This window comes from Liolophura sinensis, chromosome 13 (assembly GCF_032854445.1).
Source record: "Liolophura sinensis isolate JHLJ2023 chromosome 13, CUHK_Ljap_v2, whole genome shotgun sequence".
NCBI classification, from domain to species: domain Eukaryota; kingdom Metazoa; phylum Mollusca; class Polyplacophora; order Chitonida; family Chitonidae; genus Liolophura; species Liolophura sinensis.
The window spans coordinates 8,946,901-8,972,363 of record NC_088307.1 but is presented as its reverse complement, the minus strand read 5'-3'; the positions used below and the strand labels follow the sequence as shown (position 1 = coordinate 8,972,363).

At 38.2% G+C, this 25,463-nt stretch overlaps 1 protein-coding gene across 2 annotated transcripts; it reads right to left on the bottom strand.

Annotated features, from left to right (window-relative positions):
• Positions 1-889: 889 nt before the first annotated feature.
• Positions 890-24,264, bottom strand: LOC135480638 (uncharacterized). 2 transcript variants are annotated; one of them, XM_064760531.1, is made up of 12 exons: positions 24,127-24,264; positions 21,824-21,936; positions 19,823-19,960; positions 16,961-17,093; positions 9,842-9,988; positions 9,112-9,269; positions 7,455-7,560; positions 5,631-5,761; positions 4,899-4,941; positions 2,855-3,135; positions 2,183-2,267; positions 890-955 (listed from the first exon to the last, which is right to left on the bottom strand). In XM_064760531.1, the coding sequence occupies exons 2-11, from the start codon at positions 21,899-21,901 to the stop codon at positions 2,187-2,189; spliced, it is 1,296 nt and encodes a 431-aa protein (XP_064616601.1). In that variant the 5' UTR covers positions 21,902-21,936; positions 24,127-24,264; the 3' UTR covers positions 890-955; positions 2,183-2,186. The 2 variants fall into 2 exon arrangements, with proteins under 2 accessions (XP_064616601.1, XP_064616602.1); XM_064760532.1 differs by lacking the exon at positions 24,127-24,264 and adding an exon at positions 20,504-20,765 and having other exon boundaries at positions 21,824-21,934.
• Positions 24,265-25,463: the final 1,199 nt, after the last annotated feature.

The following is a 25,463-nucleotide window of genomic DNA, read 5'->3' as shown; positions in this document are numbered from 1 at the left end:
CCCAGGAGCCTCTCACCAATGCGGTCGCTGTGAGTTCAAGTCCAGCTTATGCTGGCTTTCTCTCCGGCCGTAGGTGTGTCAGCAACCTGCGGGTGGTCGTGGGTATCCCCCAGCTTCTTTCCAGTTTCCTCCCACCATAATGCTGGCCGCCGTCGTATAAGTGAAATATTCTTGAGTACAGTGTAAAACATCAATCACATAAACAAAATAAAAAAATGTTAGGTATATATCGTCTTTGCATAATGTTCTAAATAAGGATGTGATGCATTTTATTTGAATGTAAACAAATGCATTTTGAACACATTTGTTAGTTGAAAAGACCAAATTCTATTGAAAATGGACTTTCACTGAATATGTGTTATGAGTTTCATCCTCATTTATAACATTATTACACAAACACAATTATTGGCCAAGAGGTGGTCACACCATACAAAAATTATTTTCAAGTCTTTCTTTCTGAAGAAAAAATCATGAAAAAATACTGAAGACCACATTTACACTGGCTTCACTTTGTAAGCCGTGTAAAAATACATGAAGGTCAGACATGTTTTCTTCATAACAGTATTATCGTTCATATGGATTACACTTCTTGCTGAAATGTGCTGAAAAATGGTTGACACCACTGCGGGTTTTGAACCAGCATCCTCAGAGTCAGGATCGCCAAATCGCTAGCAATACATGTCGACTGTCTAGACCACTCATTTTTCAATTTTTATGCACTAGAATCTGTGCTATATTCAGGAAGTGTAATTCCTATTAAGACATGTATATCTGTCTTATCTGTCTGAAAAATGGTTGACACCGCTGCGGGTTTTGAACCAGCATCCTCAGAGTCAGGCTCCAAATCTACAGTCTACAGTTTTTTGGCTATTCTTTTTTTTTTTTTTTTTCCTTTTTTTTATTTTTTTATTTTTCTTGTTTGTTAGACTCTGATGTAATCCATGACATACTGAACCTGAAACAGAAAATACAAAACAATGTACTAACCTCGCCTATTAAAGTATGCAGTATATACATGAAGATTCACAACAGTGACAAATTATATCTGTAAGCAACATTATATACATTTAACTGAAAATAAAAAAAAAAACTATGTATATTCAGACCATGATTCTGATCTATTCTTTTACCAGTTGTGGTGACTTATTTCACAATCAAAGTACTGCTAGGCAGCTAGGTATTACCTAAAGCAAAAAATTACAGTTCTTGCCCATTTTTTTTTCTTTCGGAAAAGTAAAGATATATTGTTTCATTCCAGAAATGTGAGAAAAAAAGTAAAAAGAAGTATTCCTGTTACAATTGTGTTTACTGGCTAAAGAGAGCAGACGAGATGTCCCAAAAATTAGAAGAATAAGGGTAATCAGCAACAGGTGAGATATGAATTAATTTAGTACAACTGGAATGCATGTTTATAAACCTCAAATACTGCCATCCATGGAATCTGTGGTACTGTAATTCTTCAACCTTTTTGCATGTTTGCAAGGTGTTTATTCAAGCATATTCTGAAGGCACTATTTATAAAAAGTGTACACTGTATTGACTGACAAAATTATACGTTTTTATGAAGCCCTGATAATGGTCAATCCAACCAATGTAGTTTTGTCTCCAAAATCAATTAAAAAAATGCACATAAACTGGACCGAAAGTGGTTCTTTCACATTCAAAAAGGTCAAGGAATTAGGGTAAATGCATGGTCATTCAATCCACATGACAGTGAATGTCCAGTTAGGAAAAACTTTATTACATGTTTAACCTTCAACTGTGTTTATACTCCCTTCATACCACAACATCTAAGATCAAAGATACCTGGTGAAAATTTAGCAGAGAATGTTCATGTAAAAACCTTCCAGGCATATTTTGTGGTTAAGCGCATGTCTCCAGCCGCTGGATGGTGTTGTTGGATTTGACTTGATTTGATTGGTGTTTTACGCCGTACTCAAGAATATTTCACTCATACGACGGCGGTCAGCATTATGGTGGGTGGAAACCGGGCAGAACCCGGGGGAAACCCACGACCATCTGCATGTTGCTGACAGATCTTCCCACGTACGGCCGGAGAGGAAGCCAGGCCTCGTTGGACATATATTGTGAAGCATACTTAATTGTGTATCCCAAGTGGTAGATTACTGTTGTAAATGCGTGCATCTTTTGTCCTTATATCAAAGACAAAGCTTTATCTTACGTTATCAGTCAGGAGCCAGATATTCATCCACATAGTCGGCCATATCTGTTGACAATTCCCATGTCCTCACACCTGAATCAGCGTCCTTCAAAAGATGATAAAGCATAATATTTAGAAAATAATCCTACATTTTTAATAATTTTAAAAAATGATCTTACCTTAGAAACGTTTATTTGTTCTTTCATTTTTAAATCAAACAATTAACTAAGATGAAAAAGAAGGTTTAGGGTTTTTTTTTTATATAGAGGTATATCATCAAAATCCTTCCACTAAAACAAATTTAAATAAAGATGTTATCCAACAGCATTGCTCGGGTCCACACTACTAGACTTTTTGTCCTGGGCTATCAGCAGAAAGTTTTCACACAAAGGACAAATGGGTAGGACAAAACTGTAAACGAAAAGTTCATCTTCAAAGGTTTAGCCATTTTGGAGAAGACTTTTTCAGCTTATCACTAATAGTCAAAATGGCCCCTAATTCACATGACTGGTAAAACAGCACAATACGTGAAAAGTTGCTTCATATGTTCCTCCTTAAGTGAACACCAATCCAAAAAACAAAAAAACAAAAACAAAAAAAAAAATCTTTAACAAAAATTTAAAAAATGCAATGTGTAACGGTGGAAGTGAAGGTTTAATAGGCTATTATGTCCATGCATTTTATATACGCTACCTGAGTTGAGATGCCAGTAGCTATGGGCACTGACTCCTGACTCAACTGGCCCTGGTCAATGGAAATAGCCCCATCAGTCATCAGCTCTTCATCGTCTGTAGAATTCTCTTCCTCCTCACTGGACCACTGCTCTGTACTTTCTAACAGGGAAGAGAACTCCTCAGTCTCAGCAATGCCCACTTGCACTGTTAGGCTTTTGGAGTTTGTCTTTTGCAAGGGAGGAGGAACTTGGTTCACGCTGTGCATGTCTTCAGGCGGTGGCATAGAAACAGGAGGTGCTGCTGTCCACAACATGAAAACAATGTCAGTAGTTAAGGGCAAATATGAATCAATGAATAATCAATGTCACTTCTGTGACAGGAGGTGCATGAGAAGCCAAATATTCCTCCCTTACACACCTTAAAAGAAAAAGACAAAAAAACCCCACAAAACAAAACTGCCCCCCCCCCCATCCCAACAATAGAGCATAAAATGAAGTAAACAAAAAATATATAAACAGGTAAATATCGTACTGGTATAGATGTCATTTAGGAAGTAACAGCATTATCATTATTGGGAATTACACTTTGTGAATATAGCACAGAATTCTAATGCTGAAAATTGGCTGAGACCACTGCAGGTTTTGAACCAGTGACCTCAGAGTCAGGCATGTATTGCTATATTGCTGGCGATTTGGTCACAAAGTGTTAGTCCTACTAACGATAATGCTATTAGGTATACGAAGCGTAATGACCCAGGAGCCTCTCACCAATGCGGTCGCTGTGAGTTCAAGTCCAGCTTATGCTGGCTTTCTCTCCGGCCGTAGGTGTGTCAGCAACCTGCGGGTGGTCGTGGGTATCCCCCAGCTTCTTTCCAGTTTCCTCCCACCATAATGCTGGCCGCCGTCGTATAAGTGAAATATTCTTGAGTACAGTGTAAAACATCAATCACATAAACAAAATAAAAAAATGTTAGGTATATATCGTCTTTGCATAATGTTCTAAATAAGGATGTGATGCATTTTATTTGAATGTAAACAAATGCATTTTGAACACATTTGTTAGTTGAAAAGACCAAATTCTATTGAAAATGGACTTTCACTGAATATGTGTTATGAGTTTCATCCTCATTTATAACATTATTACACAAACACAATTATTGGCCAAGAGGTGGTCACACCATACAAAAATTATTTTCAAGTCTTTCTTTCTGAAGAAAAAATCATGAAAAAATACTGAAGACCACATTTACGACTAACTTTTGGCACTCTTTCATTTGAATTTATTTTTATGTTTTCACCACCTTTAAATTTTCCTGTAAAAATTAACCATGGCAGCAAAAACTGAAAGTTTTGTTTCAGAGACGATTATCAAGAAATTTCCACAATCAAATCTGAGGAAAATCTCACACTAGTTTGTGAGCCCTATGAACTGGTTATTTTTGTACCCCATGTCTCCCATTCTTACTGGGATCCTGCCGTAACTGTGGTTTACAAACAGACAGACAGACAGTCACCATAACATAACACAGATCACTCATACAACATGTGAATGAATCAAGCTGCATCTTGAAAAGCAAAGAACACTAACATGAACACTAACATGAAGTATGTGTCATATAAACTGTAAACACGTTCCAGGAAAGTACTTCAGTATTTCTTTTTCTAGATATTTTTTCAACCTACCAAAAATGCATTCGAAACTTTGGATTCCATGGTGGTCCAGCTTTTCTGACCATATTGGGACCAGAAGATTTTTGCCTAGACTGTTAGATTTTAACCTTTCTAAATATACTATAAATCCACATGTCTGAATGGACCTTGAAACAAACTATTCGACCCAAAAATATGGCTCTGGCGCCATTGATGCCCACTGGGCTTCAACAGACCGCTGTAGAATTCAACATTTTCAAAACATTTTTCTCGGTTGGAAAAAGTTTAAAAATATAAATAAAACTATTTTCCTAGACAGGGATTTATGGTCTTTCGTGTGGTATGTACTTTAATTTAGTTTTCTTTGCTTTTAACTGTGTACAAACATTGAATGCAAACAGGAGCGACACTTACGTTGCAACACGTTCACAGGTTCTTCTTCTTCGTTCGTGTTTGCCTAAACAGACAAACAAAAATGTTTAATAATAAACAAAACGTATTTGCGTAACTCGATACATGATAATGTCCTCCAACAGCAGCTTGAACCATATTTAGTTTACTTCATTGTTGTTTAAAGTCAAACTCAAGAGTTTTTCATTTCACATATTTCATGACATAAACCACTAACCTCTGGCAAGTTACTGACAACCTTTTCCCCATGTGATGCACAGATACTCGCACATATTGGTGGAAGGCAAGTGGTCTTCAACGAATGTCTACACATGTGGATCATCAAAAGCTCATTGTCAAAAATTAACGCCCCAAATAAAGAAGTGAGAATCAAAATATTCCCTCTTAAAGATCAGGATTTTCGTGAGCGAGTGAGTCATATGATGACAAAGAGGTCGTTAGAGTTCATGTACGTGTAATGTCCCTCCTTGTTGCAGGACAGATTTCCATTGCTCTTTCATCTAGAGATACTTCACTGAGACGACTTAGCGAAGGCAAGCTTCCCAACCCCACCCAAGCCATTGTACTGATACAGGTTTGCCAGTCAGTTAAGTATCCCCTGAATGCTGAACACAAAGCGAGGAAGCTACAACTTCCACTTTTAAGGTCTTAGGCGTGACCCAACCCAGGATTTATCCCGGACTGTCCTTCAATCTACCACCCCCAGGGTTTTTCAGGGTTACAAAACATACATACCCTTGATTGAAGCTGTGCAACTCTTTCCACAGCAACCTGGTTAGCCTGTGTCCTGTACAGCTGATGTGCTCCATTAAGTAATCCTCTTGGATACCATGCATGAGCATGCAAGTTTATAAAGCCTGGCTGATCTGCAACAACACAGATGAAAACTGTTAAAGCTTCATTTAAAAAACACCAACATGAAGCATGTGTGTCAGATGTAAGGTCATGAAACTTTGTCCAGCAAAATTGTTTGATTTAGTGTAAATGACTGAAAATTTAATACATGGCTAAGCCGCCCATTTTTCTGGACTCCTGAGTTATACCGGTCTTAAAAAGGTGTTCTGAGGTTTGCTTAGAAGTTAGAGTGATATCAAAATGTAAAAAGTTAAGTTTTCAGAGTCAATTTATTTTTCAACAAAAAATGCACTTCCTTTGGGCAAAATTTTAGCTCATGTGCAGTACTTGCTTAAAATTCATGACATTTTCTGACCACATTTTAGTTTCTTACTGCTTACCAAAACGACTGCTACATTTTTGCCATTAGATGCATTTGCTGAATGGGCCTTAAAGCAAACTCTTTCCAGCAAACAACATACATGTGAGGTTACTGATACCCATTGCGTCCAAACAGGCCACCCCAGAAACTAATGACATGAAAGTATTTGTCTCCAGTGGACCCCCTCACCCCACCCCAGAAAAAAAATAAATAAATAAACACACGCATATTCTCCTGACAATTACAGTTAGATGTCCTTTCATCTAACATGTAAATTTCAGACTTTTGTTAGCCTTTAAGTCAAATGCCTACATGTTAATATGCACCAGTTTTCAATAGCCTGTAATGAGAATGTTTTCATTAATTATTCTGGTTGGTCATTTATCTAACTGCATCATTATCACAAGTCAGCTATCAACTAAACCAGTTACAAATTTAAGTTAAAAGTGCTCTAAATGACCTAAAATTTCGTCCATGACTAAGTTGCTCATTTTTCGAGATTCTGTGAGTTCTAGTGATTTTAGAAAGTTGCTTTGAGAGGTATCTGGAAGGTAGGATGATAGCCAACTGGGAAAATATAATTTTATCACCAGAAGTAACATCTCATTACGTTTTTTTTCCTCTCTTGAGATCTTTTGAAGCTGAATGTTAAGGTTATTAAGGTGTGTCCAGGGCCTATGTTTTACAATTTGGACTTACCTAGAGTTACCTACAATGAAAACTCACTAAACTAATATCTATCCAGGAAAATAATTGTAATGTTTTTTCGATGGTAGGGGAGTTATGATTCACTACCAGTAAAAATACAGATCTGTATGTGTATGCATTCTGAATGTAAGCAATTAGTCTCGTGGTCTATGTGTGCTAAGTGACAAAAAAAGCCCGTTTCTGAAAGTTAGACTGAAGTTCAAACCTTTCATCTTCTATAAACATTTGAAGCTGGATGTTATAACTTGGTTTAAATAGTATTACCACAGTAAAGAATCAGCCGTCAAAATTGTATAGATTTGATGCATTTGGATTACAATTTCATGCTTCAGTCCAAAATCCCTGTAACACACTGTTCTTTCACACCAAGGCTATCCTTAAAAAAATTCTTTGTTAGGGGTGATTAACCCAACCCTATCAAAAAATAGGATCGTTATAGGGAAATCTTTTCTCTTTATCCTTGTATAGGAAAAGGATAAGGATTTTAAGTAAATTAGCCTTGAGAGACAAAAAAAAAAAAAAAAAGAAAAAAGAAATTCCATCAAAAGCAATACAAAAACTTTACAATATATGGCCCCTTTCATGGAAGTGGGGATGTATTACCTCACCGAACATATTTTCAATGATGCCCTTACCTGCATGGTCACACGAAACCTGGGTGATTCTTGTTCCCCGAATTCTAATATTATTACAGATGGAAACTGGTGCTTGCAGGGCAAAATACAAGGGACAGAAAGGGAGCTGAAATGAATAAGAAAACAAAGCATACTTGATCGTGCAAACTTTGCCTAATAAAGGCTGTTGATGCATGCAATAAAAGAACAGCAAAAGAGGATATCGCAGCCAACTATTATCCCGCATCAGACAAACTGCTCATTTTCGCTGAAAAGCAAACACTAAAGGGAGGGACATTTGTACTCTTGTATATATCTTGCACCCGATGCCAAATGCGTCCATTGACTAGGTTATCTCCCTTTGTTCAGCTGAGAAAACAATGATGACGCTGAATGGACCTGCCTGTGTATCTGCTTTCTGCGCTGAATTACTCTGTCTTTTGCAGGATAAATTTGTTGCAGAGTTATCCAGTGACACGATATTATTAGCTAGGTGTCAGTCATCCTCATATTGAGCGAGGCGTCAGTAACTGATTTATCCTACAAAGACCCATCAATTTAGTGCAGAAGACCCTTGTGTAGGAGCTATGTGACCATTGCGTTCACAGCCCAACAAAGGGAGATAACCTACTCAGTGGACACATTTGATTTCGTCTGCAGGATTTGAGAACATATCTGTACTCAACGTTACCGTCAATGTCCAATAAAAAGCAGAGTATTTTGTCTGATAAGAAAATATATGGAGTCTGTAATTAGTCCCACATATTGGGTGAGGTGCCCAATGTCAACCCCCAATGTAACAGGGCCACTAATAAAATGGAGCAGATCAAGCTACTACTAGTATGTGGGGAGATCTGTCAGCCACCTGCCGATGGTCTGCCCAGTTTCCTTCCACCATAATAATGGCCGCCGGCGTATAAGTGAAATATTCTTGAGTTCAGCGTAAAACACAAATCAAATAAATAAAAATAAATAAACTATGTACCGATCAGAGTTATTTGGCTTCCATAATACTGAGTTATATGCTGTATTAACCTTTAAGGCCTCGAAGAACTTTTTGCATTTATAGACCAACTAAAGAGTGCATTGTGTTATGGTGCTAAATTTACATGAATGCTAAACTTGAGCTTAAACTAATTATACATCCAGTACTTTTTGAAATGTCATTCTTAAAGTTTACCTTTTACCTACATATAGACATACCAGGATACTGAATATTCAATGTTTAGTTATGGTTCCAGCTTATCAACTCTTTGATGCGTAATAAACTCTGAACATTTCCATCTCTGAATATTACAAATTGTTTCTTTATAAAAGACAAAATTAAAAATCAGTATACCTAACTCAACCGTTTCGCATATAAATGAACAACTTTCAGTCCAATTTACACAGATTTTTAAACCGATATTGGAGCAAAACTACACTGGTTGGATTGGTCAATTTCAGGGCTTCACAAATAGTGTAATTTTGTCAGTTTACACAGAACAATGCCTTCAGAATATGTCTGTATATCAACCTTGCAAACATTCGAAAAGGTTTAACAAGTATAGGGAAGAATTATAGCAGCAAAAATGCCCCTAATGTCATTAACTGTGCTGACTGCAGCCCTCCTCATACAGTAAATTCCTTCTGTACTCTGCATAGACAAGCTGAAAAGTCATTACAAACTTACACCTACCCGGTTCAAATAAAACAGCAGTATTTCTTGGGCCTTCCTCACATCTCTGACCTTTGCTTCAGTAAACCGTCTTTCATCCATCCATCGAAACACTGCATTACTTAAATTTCCGATTTCCACGATGTTGAAACTGTGAGGGTTGACATACACAGTATCCTCTGAAACAAATAATAATAATAATAAAATAAAGAACTAAGAAACATTTATTGGAAATTTTTCTTGTAACATGGAAATATTTGTTTTCATTCATCTATTTGGTCTCTTATGAGGCAACCACAACATTGTTAGACCAGTACATAAACAATGAAGGTACAGTTTATAGAGGCAGCAACCACAACATTGTTATACCAGTATATAAACAATGAAGGTACAGTTTATAGAAGCACGAGTGGAAAGCTGATTTATGATTTGTGCACTTGAAAAACTACAAATATTCAAATGATTTTTTTTTTTTTTTTTGATTGGTGTTTTACGCCGTACTCAAGAATATTTCAGTTATACGACGGCGGCCAGCATAATGGTGGGCGGAAACCGGGCAGAGACCGGGGGAAACCCACGACCATCCGCAGGTTGATGACAGACCTTCCCACGTATGGCCGGAGAGGAGGCCAGCATGAGCTGGACTTGAACTCACAGCAACCGCATTGATGAAAGGTTCCTTGGTCATTATGCTGTGCTGGCAAGCTAACCACCTTGGCCACACAGGCCCCTAATACGTTTATAAACTTACGTGTAATGCCAAGATCCGCAACGCCTTGGCTGTGATGCTGCATAATTTCAGCAAAAAGGTGCTCTGTCAGCTCCTTAACGATGTCCATATCCTGATCATCACACAGGTAACGTGTCAGGAACATTCTCAGGGATTCTTTATCTTCTTCTGGAAGGTAATTCATTGATTCAAATATAAATTAATGCAGATGAAAATATCTTAAATCTATCATTTATTTATTTGATTGGCGTTTTACGCTGTACTCAAGAATATTTCACTTATATGATGGTGGCCAGCATTATGGTAGGAGGAAACCCGGCAGAGCCCGGGGGAAACCCACGACCCTCCGCAGGTTGCTGACAGACTTTCCCACTTACGGCCAAAGAGGAAGCCAGCATGAGCTGGACTTATTCACAGAGACAGCATTTGTGAAAGGCTCCTGGGTCATTAAGCTGCGCTATCGCTCTAACCAATTGAGCCACAGAGGCCCCGAAAACATTTTAAAGGAAAAGGCAATAGATACTGGACATTCCAAACATTCCAAACAAAAAACTGTCACCTTTCTGTGCATGATCAGCAAAATTGCCAGAATCAGACAAGATATGCAATTTTGTCAATTGGGTGATATTTTAGGTTATTTGCCACAGCCACTTAAACACATTTTATACCAATGCAAACACAGGGAACAACACGATTGGTGAGTTTACAAATATTAACCAATCACAGGGCACACATAAGTATTCAAAAATCTGTTCAGGAAATGACATACCCAACACCCATCTTGACCTATTTTTGGTTTTTTTTTTATTTAGTACCAGTACCTGTTACCCCATACACTATACTTCTTTAGGCTACTAATAAGATACCAGAGACCAGTTTTACGGATCTCAAGGAAACTGGTGGGGAATCAAATGCAACCACTGACCATTGCAATTGGCAAGTGGCTGGCTAACTGTAACTGTTTGACCTATTAGCAGTATATGCCCTTTTTAGCTCTGATGTTGTCTAACCCACCAAAATATATATCACCACTCTCTCTTTAACATGCGTAATCAATAAATTAAGGTGGGTCAATTGCATTCAAAACTTCCTTTCAACATGTGAAGGCTAAGGAAACAGGATATTAGTGGAATTTGGTCAGAGGCCTTCATGCAAAACCACACAGGGAGAACACTGTTGACCGCTTTAGCAGCCACCAAGGTCCCAACTGAAATACAAGCAGGGCAGTGTTGAAAATTCCATGTCCCAGAATGGGACTTATTGCTTATATTATTGCTTATAATGCTTATTTCGTGTGACCTAATGATTGACAGCAACCTCTCTCCCCCGCCAATCTTGCACATATCTCTCCGTTACATCTTCCTACTGCTCCACTGTGAAGCTGTGAGTTGAAGTCCAGCTCATGCTGGCTTCCTCTCCGGCTGTAAGTGGGAAGGTCAGCAACCTGCGGATGGTCATGGGTTTTCCCAGGGCTCTGCCCAGTTTCCTCCCACCATAATGCTGGCCACCGTCGTATAAGTGAAATATTCTTGAGTACGGCATAAAACAGCAATCAAATAAATAAATAAATAAATACTGCTCCACTGTGAAGCAGTACATGTGCGTAGGTCTACATGTAACGGCTCAACATGGCAGCCCCACGGCCAACGAGAACATACCGTGGAAGCCTTCATGGCAGTAATAAATCTATTCTAAAGCGAGTAGGGACAAATAGGTGGCGATGCAGTGGATGCAGAAAGTAGATCTTTTGGTTTTTGTCTTTTAATGCACAAAACCTGTACGATAATAAAGAGAGTTGGCCTGGAACTTCCTTGAGTACAAAATCCATACTGTTAGCATCCAGAAGAAAAGCAGGCTATGTGCGATCTTAGACACTCTTACACCCACCAGATGACAGATAGCTAGACTCACAGCCATGTGCGTTTCAAGTTAGTCATGCTGTATGACTCGGGGGGCTTCACTATAGGGCCTTTGAACAGGATAAGATTCTGGCATTAGGTGGAAGTCTGAATTATGATATTAAAGTGACCCTTTCTTCGGCATCTCAAAAAGGCAATGTTTGGAGGACTAACAATATCAGGACTAACAATATCAGGCGTAAAAATGGTTCTCCTATTAGGTTTCTACAAGTGGAAGTAACTGTCCACACTGATGCCAGTCGACTGGGATGGGGTGCCAAAGGGCCTGGTGGCACAACAAGTGGGCGATGGTCCCAACATGAAATTTTAGAACACATTAATTATCTGGAACTTTTGGCTATTTTTCTCAGTCTACAAGCACTTATCAAACTTATCTATTCGGGCAAACATGCAAACATGAATTAAGTTCTATCTGATAATACAACTGCAGTATTTTACATTAATCACATCATCAGAACTAAACTTCGTCTCAATGAATTGTCAAAATCAATCCACAATTTTGTTGATCAATATGGCAAATTTGCTGAGTGCAAGATTTATTCACGGTGTAGACAATGTGGATGCTGACCGGTACTGGTGGGACTTCTAGTGATTCTATCGAATGAGTGAGTAAGCCCAGTGTTTGCACAACCCAACAAAGGGAGATAACCTACTCAGCAGACACATTTGACGTAGTCTGCAGGATTCTAGAATATATCAGTACCCCATGTGACGGTTCTCGTCCAAAGAAAAGAGGAGCATTTTGTCTGATGGGGGATAAAGAAAGCGGCTATAGTTCTTAAGTATGGTGCATGAAGATTTAATCTTTGATGTCGTGTTGGGTAAAGGTGTACAGATTGCATTTTGAAAAAGGTTTGAAGGTTTTCTGGAAGGTTGAAGGACTGTATATAAACTTATGGACAATCTGGAGGCAAGTGAAGGTACTGAGATGAAATATATCAAGACTTCAGTTGCTGGAAAATGAACTTCAAACACATGCATGCGTAGAGCTTAAGCTGTTACGTAACTACAGGCGAGTTGCTTAAAGAAATGGACTATAGCTAGGAATAGCGCAGGCTATTACTTATAAGAGCCTAATTTCCTACAAGCTAGCTTACCTGTATACATCAAAGGAGCTATTTTTTTCTAGAATATCATAGTGTGACTAAAGTCAAAATTTCCATCGTCTAAACAAAAAAGGGTTAGAGAAGGATATGCACCTCAGTGGTCATTGACGTAGTCATGATACATATGGTAATAGAATGAGAAAAGAACAAAATCAACAAGGAACATTCACCAAGATAAGTGAGTACAAACTAGAAAGACTGCAACCATTTAATTGTCACAGGGAATGAGGTGTGAGTATAGCACATGTAAATGAAAGAAATCATATACATGGAGTCCACGATCGCTAATAATGAAAAAACCACATAAAACCATCAGTACATGTACTTACATGAAATCACAGCCCTCGCCTTTCACAAAAACAAAAAAATCAAAACAGGAAGCCATTAAGACTTACTGTGACATGTGCATGTAATAACCATATTGATACCTTGAAAGGTGGGAAAGTGTAAAAGAAAAAAAAAACATATCATACTACAGGTATATTATGCAGCGATGTCCCACAGCAAAGTTTAAAAAGGACAACTTTTTGTCTGTGATGTTGTATAACTGAGATATCACAGAGTAAGCAAAGTAAGCAAAATTACACACTGAGAAAATCAAATGTGCTGCCATGTTATCAATTTAGATTAATCAGATGAGAGTTATCTCTATAACCTGAAAACTCATCTGTTTCCTCGTTAAACATGTACGTCATCTGAATCCTGGTGCAGAAAGTTTCCAGTAGGGAAAAACACGTAAGATCAATGAATCCTGTAAAATGTGCAACCTAGTCATAGGTGAAATTTTAGGTCTTTAACATGTGACATGCTGGTATTTTTGATGAAGCTCTGGGGCCACTTTCACAAAAAGCTGGTACTTGTATGATATCGCACACATGGGACAATGATACGTTAACAGTGACATACAAAATATCGTAGGACAAATGTACGATTAAAAAAATGTCGTAAACTGCCTTGTGAAACTGGGCCCTGGGGTTCAGACTTGCAAACTCATTCTCTGGCTTAAGAGTTAATTGGCGGTGCTGTGCTGACAAGATCATAGCATGTTATACAAGCTACATTTATGAAAGAAAGCACTTAGGAATGAACAATCCCCATGTTCCATCTTCTATTCTGTCGCCTTTTGCAGAACAACTCCCCATGTTCCATCTTCTATTCTATCATCTTGTGCAGAACAACCCCCCATGTTCCATCTTCTATTCTGCCATCTTGTGCAGAACAATCCCCCATGTTCCATCTTCTATTCTGCCATCTTGTGCAGAATGACCCCCCATGTTCCATCTTCTATTCTGCCATCTTGCGCAGAACAATCCCCCATGTTCCATCTTCTATTCTGCCATCTTGTGCAGAATGACCCCCCATGTTCCATCTTCTATTCTGCCATCTTGCGCAGAACAATCCCCCATGTTCCATCTTCTATTCTGCCATCTTGCACAGAACAATCCCCCATGTTCCATCTTCTATTCTGCCATCTTGTGTAGAACAACCCCCCATGTTCCATTTTCTATTCTGCCATCTTGTGCAGAACAATCCCCCATGTTCCATCTTCTATTCTGCCATCTTGTGCAGAACAACCCCCCATGTTCCATCTTCTATTTTGCCATCTTGCGCAGAACAATCCCCCATGTTCCACCTTCTATTCTGCCATCTTGCACAGAACAATCCCCCATGTTCCATCTTCTATTCTGCCATCTTGTGCAGAATGACCCCCCATGTTCCATCTTCTATTCTGCAATCTTGTGCAGAACAACCCCCATGTTCCATCTTCTATTCTGCCATCTTGTGCAGAACAATCCCCCATGTTCCATCTTCTATTTTGCCATCTTGCGCACAACAATTCCCCATGTTCCACCTTCTATTCTGCCATCTTGTGTAGAACAACCCCCCATGTTCCATTTTCTATTCTGCCATCTTGTACAGAACAATCCCCCATGTTCCACCTTCTATTCTGCCATCTTGCACAGAACAATCCCCCATGTTCCATCTTCTATTCTGCCATCTTGTGCAGAACGACCCCCATGTTCCATCTTCTATTCTGCAATCTTGTACAGAACAACCCCCCATGTTCCATCTTTTATTCTGCCATCTTGTGCAGAACAATCCCCTATGTTCCATCTTCTATTTTGCCATCTTGCGCAGAACAATTCCCCATGTTCCACCTTCTATTCTGCCATCTTGTGTAGAACAACCCCCCATGTTCCACTTTCTATTCTGCAATCTTGTGCAGAACAACCCCCCATGTTCCATCTTCTATTCTGCCATCTTGTGCAGAACAATCCCCTATGTTCCATCTTCTATTTTGCCATCTTGCGCAGAACAATTCCCCATGTTCCACCTTCTATTCTGCCATCTTGCGCAGAACAACCCCCCATGTTCCATCTTCTATTCTGCCATCTTGCGCAGAACAATCCCCCATGTTCCACCTTCTATTCTGCCATCTTGCACAGAACAATCCCCCATGTTCCATCTTCTATTTTGCCATCTTGTGTAGAACAATCCCCCATGTTCCATCTTCTATTTTGCCATCTTGTGTAGAACAACCCCCCATGTTCCATTTTCTATTCTGCCATCTTGTGCAGAACAATCCCCCATGTTCCATCTTCTATTCGGATGCCTTGTGCCATCACACATGACTGCTGGCCACATTTCAAATCACCTCTGATTATGTGTTGAATCAGAGCAAGCCAAATTATGATTTGAAGGCTTATTAGGGGTATTCTGTCATGTCAGTCATGTCAATGTTCTACCCATGCCCTCTGTACAGAATTCGACTTCACTACCATTTTTTTGTAACCCTTTTGACTGCAATGATATTTTCAATGATATGTAAGATGCGCTAAAGAGAGGTAATATTCTTTTCATGATAAACTGCTGGTTTCTGGAACAACAGTATCACAGAAGCATTCATCTTCAAAATGAGCTTATGAAACACTGCGGCCACTTTTGCAAACATACAAATTCTGAAAAATTTACATCCCTCGCTAAACACACAAAATCAAAGTTGGATCAAAGCTGATTTTCAGTTAGATCTGACAGCCCTAAGATAATAATCTGCACAGCAAATTTTATCAAAATGAACAACATCTGAAGTAGTGATTCTATGGAGACCAATGACCATTCAGAATCAAGGAAATCCTTTTATACGTAAACTTACGCCTGAAACTGGCTCACTGGTTTACAAACTTGAACTGAGCTTTAATACATGCAAGAAATAAATGATCTCTGAACGCAAAATTTTCTCAAAAGTGTACAGTATTTAGAAGTGTTACTGCACAGGAAATGATGGCCAATCAGAATGAGGGAAATAATTATCAACACAATGATCAAGCACACAAACTTTTATCGAAATACAATATTTATTTAGAAAGTTATTGTCCAGAAATAAAACGAGTTACTGACAGGCACTTGGACAGACTCAAATTAAATGAATGCCTGGAAAAATTACTACTACGTGCTGGACTGCCTTATTTGCATATTTCAGCCAGATGGCTAGTAGGGCCTATATACTGTCAACTTCCAGTGAGCACAATGTGAACTGAATAGTACACCAGACACAGTTTAAATTTCCCACCTTTGCATGGAAAAGAATCTCCATCTCCCATCTATTTTTATGAGGCCTTGATGATAAATTATTTAAAGCAGTTAATGAACCATTTAGGGCAGATTTAAATGCTCATAGAAGACTAAATCTAAACGTCAAAAACAACATCACAGAAAGTTCATCAGTTTTAAGTTCCTCTTGGCACTCCAATCTGGCGTCCTCCTCTCAAGTTCCTAATGTTGGTTGTTTACTCTTGGCACTCCAATCTGGCGTCCTCCTCTCAAGTTCCTAATGTTGGTTGTTTACTCTTGGCACTCCAATCTGGCGTCCTCCTCTCAAGTTCCTAATGTTGGTTGTTTACTCTTGGCACCCTAATCTGGCTTCTTTCTCTCAAGTTCCTAATGTTGGTTGTTTACTCTTGGCACCCTAATCTGGCTTCTTCCTCCCATAAAACTGATCATCACCATTTGAGTGAAAACTTCTTGAGTATGGCGCTAAAGGACCATCAAATAATCAAATGAGTTACTATCAAAATGAAAATAAATACCGTGCAATGAACTTGAGATGCGCTTACCTGGGAGTCTAAGCACAAGGAAAACCTCTGCTGGTCTCTTAAACATGATGCCATAGACCTTTGGATTCGGAGTATAATACGCTGAAATCCGTAACTCCGGTAACCATCTTAGGATTAGCTCAAGGACGGACACCTGATAACAACAAGTTTCAGAGATGGCATAAAAGTTACATTGAAAACATACCTTCAAAACTGAGCTCTACAACCAACAATTGGCAATTCTTGATTATGCAACAAAAAAGGCCATGCTCTTGACTTCAGTACAGTTCTAGGAATCAAATTTTTGAACTTTCTCGATAAGGGGTTCAGGTAAAATTTATCTATTTATTTGATAAAGTGGTGTTAGTAGTATACACACTATAGGTTCTGGCACACCCTCCCCTTGGGGCCCTCCCCGTAACAAATAGAGGCCCCCCACCCCTCTTTCCCTATGAAAAATAAATGTGACAGCCTTTTTCAGCGTGTCTTGTTTGATAAGATCCAGTATTTTTAGGAGGATGGAGATATTTTGTTTATGCGGAAAAGTCTTTCCAATTTAGCCTATGTTTCATGGGTCGATAAATTATTTGATAAATTGGTGTTTTACGCCATACTCAAGAATATTTCACTTATACAACAACACCCAGCAATATAGTGGGTTCAGGGAAAAGAGAAAGCTGGAATGAGCACTTAAGCATCTGGAACAAGCACTTAAGCATCTGGAACAAGCACTTAATCAGCTGGAACAAGCACTTAAGCAGCTGGAAAGATATGTCTAGATGAAATTCACTCAAGAAACTTGAGCTAAAAACATGCAAGGGTCCCTGTGGCAAAGACAGTTAGCATGCCGGCATGGCGCAATGACCCAGGAGCCTGTCGCTGTGAGTTAAAGTCCAGCTCATGCTGGCTTCTTCTCCGGCCATACATGGGAAGGTCTGTCAGCAACCTGCAGATGGTCGTGGGTTTCCCCTGGGATATGGCCTATTTCCTCCCACCTCTAACAATGGTGGCCGCCATTGTATAGGTGAAATATTCTTGAGTATGGCGTAAAAAGACGCCATAAAAGAATCAAATAAATAAATCTATGAAGACATTCAATATTTCTTTATATTTAGTTTTATGCTCAACATTTACCTTAACATACATGTATTTCTAACATACAAGAGTATATGGCAAAGTCTGCCAGCAACATGCGGATAGTTGTGGGTTTCCCCGGGCTCTGTCTGGCTACCTCTCACCATAATGATGGCTGCCGTCGTATAAGTGAAATATTCTTGAGTAGGGCATAAAACACAAATCAAATAAATAAATACAAGAGTATAAGCCGTGAATTTTGAAATAAAATTTAAAAATTTTATTGTAAAATATGCTCATTTAGAATTTCACAATGGAAACTTCTTTCGAAAGTGGTCAATGCTTTTCTCAAGAGTTATGTTTATGTCAAAACATTCGCCTCATGTTATTTTGCTTTTTGTACCATTACATAACTTTAAACTTACTGTAAATCTTCAACCTTTTCAACAACTAATGCTTTTTTTTTCAGTAGAATTTAAGCATACAATTATTATCAAAATGATGCTAAAATGATTTGACTACGTCACAAAATGTCCACTGTCCTGAACATGTCCATGCTGTAGGTCGCAAAAACATGTTCCCTTTAATCCTACAGTAATTCTGACTTCATATCACCGAGTTAGTCATGAATAATACAGACCATAAAGTCACAACTAACACAAATACATCTAGTAAATCCACTGCAAACCAAACTTCACCAGCTGCCACAAGAGTCGGCCAAATTCGGCCTCGCCCAGAAAAAGATAAACTTGGTGGAATGTTTGGAATGAAGGTCTTCCAGAAACCTGTGGATGGGCGTTGGTTTCCCTCTGGGCTTTGCCCAGTTTCCTCCCACCATAATGCTGGCCGCTGTCATATAAGTGAAATATTCTTGAGTACGGCATAAAACACCAATCAAATAAATAAATAAATCAAAAAGGGTGCTGACAATTTGCAAGACATCTTGATAAACATGAAGTTTTGTTTTCCTAATGAACAGAGGGAGCTTTCAGCAAGTACTGAGAAAAAAAATATCTCAATTTCGGAAGGAGCATAAAAACGAGTGATTCGAAAATTCCGCTACAAAATTCGGCCCAGTGTCGGTCACATTATACCGACACTGGGCCAACCAGTCATGTTTCCTTGCTTTAACCTCTCAGTACTGAGCGCCAGTTGAGGCAGCAACAAGTACCATTGTTAAAAGTCTTTGGTATGATCCGTCCCAGGTTTGATCCTGGGTCTTCCGACTCCAAGGCAGGTGCTCTATAACCATAATGCCACCGAAGAGGTCATCTTGTCTTGATTTTCAGTTATGGTTTTTATTATTCCCACATGCCTAATTAAGGTGATATGAATTCAGAATTATTACAAGACAAGGGAAACGTGTTTTGGTTTCTTACACCTTCAAGACTTCGAGGACAGTGTAGGTGACATGACAAAGTTCCAGGCTTGTGAACATGTCCAGTTAATTTGGATGATGAACTGGGATTACTGGCCAACTGATCTCAAAGGTAGCTGAACTGTATTTCCAATACATATCAGAAAATTATGAATTTTTATATTTGTGGAACCGGTAATTAATATGCACACACGGCATCAACAGTTGAAATCCTAGTTATGTTAATTATTGTGCTTTAATTACATATATGCAAAATCTAAGTTTGCCTGTTACGAAAATAAAAAATTATCCCGGCAATACTTACAGGCGTTCCAACTTTCAGCTTGAAAGCCTAATTAAAACTGCGGAAAAATTTCAATTGTTGCTTGTGTTAACTGTATAAAGCGTCTATAAACAACACAGTTATTCTAAGTACGGAATAATTCACATACTGGATAAAGGGCGAAACGTCTTCCAGTGACACAATCTCTGGCTACTGTCACCAGCATCGATCTTCCATCATACCACAAAATGTGTTGATTCTGGTGCAGGACAATATACTCCAAACCTTGTCCAATATTAATAGTTTCCTAATAATCAGACATAGAGACAATGATACAGGCACTAAGAACAAAAATATTTTCAAAGTTTATAAAAAATACGGAAAAATATAATTAAAGTGAACATAACCAAGGAGACAAAGTCACTGTCATTTGAAAGCTCCAAGCAAATCTGTAACTAAATTTACTGTAATTCTTCAACCTTTTCGCATGTTTACATTGTGTTTTTTCAAGCATATTCTGAAGGAGAGATCTTGTCTAGATTGATAATATTATACTTATTTTGAGGCCCAAAAATTGTGTATGAATTGTGTATGAATTGTGTATGAATTGTGTATAAATTGTGTATGAATTGTGTATAAATTGTGTATGAATTGTGTATAAATTGTGTATGAATTGTGTATGAATTGTGTATAAATTGTGTATGAATTGTGTATAAATTGTGTATGAATTGTTGCTTTGTCATATGCAAAAAAGTTGAGGAATTAGGATACTTTGTCTTGTGGGGTTTTTGTTTTCAAGAAGTTTTATCGTCAGGCACAAAACATTAACAATATACAGCTGGATCCTTACCATCAATTCTACGCCCACTGTGGCCGGATGGCCCGCGTATCATACACCCACTATATGCCGACCCTGATCAAACATGCCATCACCCCCTGGATACCATCGGCGTACGGTCAGCCCACAGTCCATACATGGTGGCGCCATGATCAGCGTATCATTTTACGACATTCATGCACTTGCGAATTGGATGTAACGACATCAGATGTACACTGTAGGCTTTGTATTATTTGCCCGATCAAGTTTCAAGCCGTAAACGCCAGACTCAAACCTGTACTATTTAAATTGTTAAAATGATTCTAAAGTTAATATGTGAATTGCTCAATGAATTTTTGGAACTTTTATTACCAATTTTGAACGGGAACATTTACACAGAAGAAGCTTATATTTTACAAAAGGTAAATATTTGGGAGTTGCACTAACTTATAATAAACATGTTTTTGTGTTGATTAAATTAATAAATGATAGGAGTGAGAATTTTGAAATTGAGATTACAATTAAAGGAGATTAAATGGAAAAACATAAACCTGAATCCTCTGTCCTCTGTGTATACGGGTGGCGGACCAAAATATCAGGGGTCCTAACCAATAAGCTATTAACACTCGAAATTTGAGTGAAATCTGTGTGCAAGTGAATATACTGTGAGCCATCATGGTGTTCAAAAAAGTCATGACATTTTACAGGAAATCCATCTGTATTTAGTGTTAAAACATTTGATAATATGGGCCAATGGTTGGCCGAGGGTCCGTGTGCGATGGTGGGATGATAAAAAAAACCTTACGATTCATATAAGTTTTAATGGCTTTTCAAGTGCATATACTCAGAAATAATGAGAAAAATATATCATGGTCTAAAATAATATAATTATCAGATTATAGCCAAGATTTGAGCCACATGATAACTATAGGGGAATTTTGAATTCAAACTCTTATCGCTAGAAGTAAAAAGTCCTACTGTGTCATGTGACCTGCCAAAAATGTTAGGTGACTATTGCAGGATGTGTAACATTTTTAAGAAGTCACATGATACAGGTCGACGATCACGAAACGTCCCTACTGAATTGGATATAAGGTACACCCACCATGCACCAGTAAATCAGTGTTTGAATTTTGACTTCATATGTATCAATGGTTTTGAAGATATAATGTTTCCCGGATAAATATACTAAATTTCAATATGAAAAAGTATGTCAAAAGTCACCTGTTCTGACCACAGGTGAACTCCCTGAATTCGTGCATCCTTGCATAAAGTTTCCCTAAATTCGGCTCAGAAGTTTTGGAGATCCACAATGATTTCATGTATTTTAATGCGCAGATATCAGTGACATACCTGGGATGTAAATACGAGTATGATCGTCTGATACACAATATTGTCAAAGGCCTCCAAAAACTCCCGCCATATTTGCATAAGATTTCGAAAAATGATGACTTTGGAACGACATTCTGAAAGAGATATATATATACATATAGACATTTCTCAATGTAAACAACAAAAAGCACTACAAAATGAAGAGTAGTTTAAAGATATTTCAATAAAATGAGGCAGAAGTGTTTATTTTTGAGGCATATTTTACTTTTCCTAATAGCGCTTTGTCAGCAGTGCAGGGCTTGACGACTTAACCCTACCAACCATGTGGCAGTTAAAAATTCCCAAAAAAAAATGAATAAAAAGAAAATACCAAAGTTGGTATCCTTCTCTGTAGCTCAAAAAGAACATTTCAATGTTGGCATTCAATTTCAAACATATTGTATTCATTTACCTGATAAATGAAATCATTTTATTAATGGCTACCAAGATCAGTGTTCTGCTCATTTGAAAAAGTTAAACCACCTAAAAACTAGAACCCATTCTATGCATTAAAAAAAAAAAATGGACAGAAATTACATGCATAACATAACTTTAGTAATAACGTGCAAAAAGCATTAAGCAGTGTTAGTTATGGTTCAACAACTCAGTGTTATTTTTTTTTTGAATAATTCTACAGTCAAGTATAACGTGGAAATCGTCCAACACGGCGTTCAGTGATTCTGCCTTGGTCACTCGAAGCCCTGGCTACACTGACATCAGCACAACAGGCTACTCGATTTCCCCATGTCTACTAGGGCCTTAGAAAAACTGTTATTTGAAACCTTTTTTATAGCCCAGAAAGAAAGCTAGAAAGCTTTTTTTTTAATATGTTGGGCCACAAACTGATTATTTAACGAAATAGCAACCAAACATTTCATGTATCTTTCATTTTAACTGTACTGATGAACAAAACAGGGACGTTTGTGACTTAGAGGTTTAAACCACCACAGCTGAACAGCTCTAGCCTTGATCAATGAGGATGAGTCTTCTAATCAAGCTACAGACTAAGCTAATAAAGCTTGGAGTCACGCCTATAAAAGACTATAAAATGAGGAAGTTGTAACTTCCTCGCTTGGTATTCAGCATGAAGGGAATAGTGCAATGACTGGTTGACCCGTATCAGTATAATGGCTCGGCCGGGCGGCTTACTTGCCTTCGGTAAGGCATCTCAGTGAGGAGCACCAGATAAAAGAGCGGTGGAAATACGTCCTGCAACAAGGAGGCACATTACATGCACTCTAAGGATTCCTTCGTCGTCAAATGAATGAAAATTTTTTAAATACGACGTTAAACCCTAAGCACTCACTCACTCATTCACTCATTCTAGTAAAGCTGGATTGGCTGTGGCTTCATGTCAGCAGGTTTAAAGGTGAACTAAACTATTTCACTTGTTTAAAAAAACTCTTTGTTATGTATGAATTGACGTAAAACCCCAAGCATACAAACATACATACAAAAACTTTTCGTTACGTATGACGTAAGACCCCAAGCATACAAACATACATACAAAAACTCTTTGCTACGTGTGACGTAAGACCCCAAGCATACAAACATACATACAAAAACTCTTTGCTACGTGTGACGTAAGACCCCAAGCATACAAACATACATACAAAAACTCTTTGCTACGCATGACGTAAGACCCCAAGCATACAAACATACGTACAAAAACTCTTTGCTACGCATGACGAAAGACCCCAAGCATACAAACATACGTACAAAAACTCTTTGCTATGCATGACGTAAGACCCCAAGCATACAAACATACATACAAAAACTCTTTGTTACGTATGATGCAAGACCCCAAGCATATAAACATTCATACAAAAACTCTTTGTTACGTATGACGCAAGACCCCAAGCATACAAACATACATACAAAAACTCTTTGTTACGTATGACGTAAGACCCCAAGCATACAAACATACATACAAAAACTCTTTGTTACATATGACGTAAGACCCCAAGCATACAAATTTTTCATTTGAGCAAGATATAGACAGTTCGCATTTGTGCAGTTTGTTTCTGGCCAAATATAAGCTGCAAATTGCATACAGGTGTACAATTTGTACATCTGATTTGTGCTTTACACCATACTCAGACATATGGTAGGAGGAAATCGAGGGAAGCCCAGGGGAAATCCATGACCAAAAAAAGTTGGTAGGCAATATTCTTTTTATTATATCTAATGGAACAGGAATTTTAAAGAAATCAACACTGATAAACAATCAAAAATAAGAAAAACCAGTACTGGACCCATTGTTATAGGAGGGTCAGCCATCTTACCCTCATCAAAAAAACTTTAGATGCTGGCCAATCTCACTGTGCTTATTGCATGATAAAGATTGCACAACCGAGAAGCAAATCATACCTGCAAAAAACTAAGAAGCTTTCTTGCATATAAGCAATTTGCTGACTTATTCACGTACCATCTTCAAAATGTCACTGAATGAATTGAATTTGCCAGGTTACCCTGAGGCTATTCGGAATGCCAACATGCAGCTAGCATCCACAGAATTACCTCCCTTGTCACATATGAAACCAGCTATGATGCAATGCCTGAGAAATTGTTTTGCACAATTTAACAAGAGATCTTGTAGCTATACAATCAGGCAATACAACCATTATGCAGTCAACAGTTTATATCATCATGTTAACTTTACTTTCAGAAGCACAGAAGCAAGGCCATACCAACTTCAATTTTACAGGCAGAATTATTTTTTTTTTAAACAAATGAAAAAAAAAATTGGTGTTGCCTAACATGGAAAAAGCGTGAAAAGACACAGGTAAACTTGGGTGTATTTCTTCGTCATATCTTTCATCAGAAGAAGTATAGAAACAAATTTTGTGCTAAATTTATTTATTTCATTGTTGTTAAAAACCATAATCAAGAATTTTCCAGTTATACAATGGGATTCAGCTTTATGGGTGGAGTAAACCACCAGCCTTTGGCAAGTTACCAGAGAACATTCCCACATGTGACGTACAGGTATGTATGCGTGCAGAATATAGGTGCAAAGTAAGAGGTCTTCAACAAATGTTACACTGCATAGCATGCACTAGAGAAACGTGGGTTGCTTCTCGCCCCCAAGGCCCCACAAACAGCGACAGCGGGGAATATACAAATTTCGCATCCAAGGCTGGATTTGAACCGTCACATCAAGTGTCCTGTAGTGATTAACTGGAAAATGCCTCTAAATGACTAGGCTGTAGCTTGTTAGACCATAAAAATTAGCATAAACCTTATGTATTTGAAAACCATAAAAAACAGTATACTTTTCAGCATCAAATAAATTTAAGAACATATAATTACCCTGACAATTAGATCTTCGTTCCAAAGGACATCTGAAACGATAATTTTCACACTGTAAATACCCTTTAAGTTTCCGACAAAGGAACATAGCTCTTATATGGTATGTATGAGGGGGTCCTCAGCATGGGCATGGAGTCTTGGAAGCAATGATCGTTCTGATTGGTTAATTTGGAGGGTAAGGCTGATTTTACGCAATCTTCCATTAAAACAAGTGATGCAGCTGAACTAATTTTGTTCATCTTTCAGCATTGTGCAGATCATAGAAAGGCAACACATGCTTGACATAATGCAGTGTTTGGTAAAACAGAAA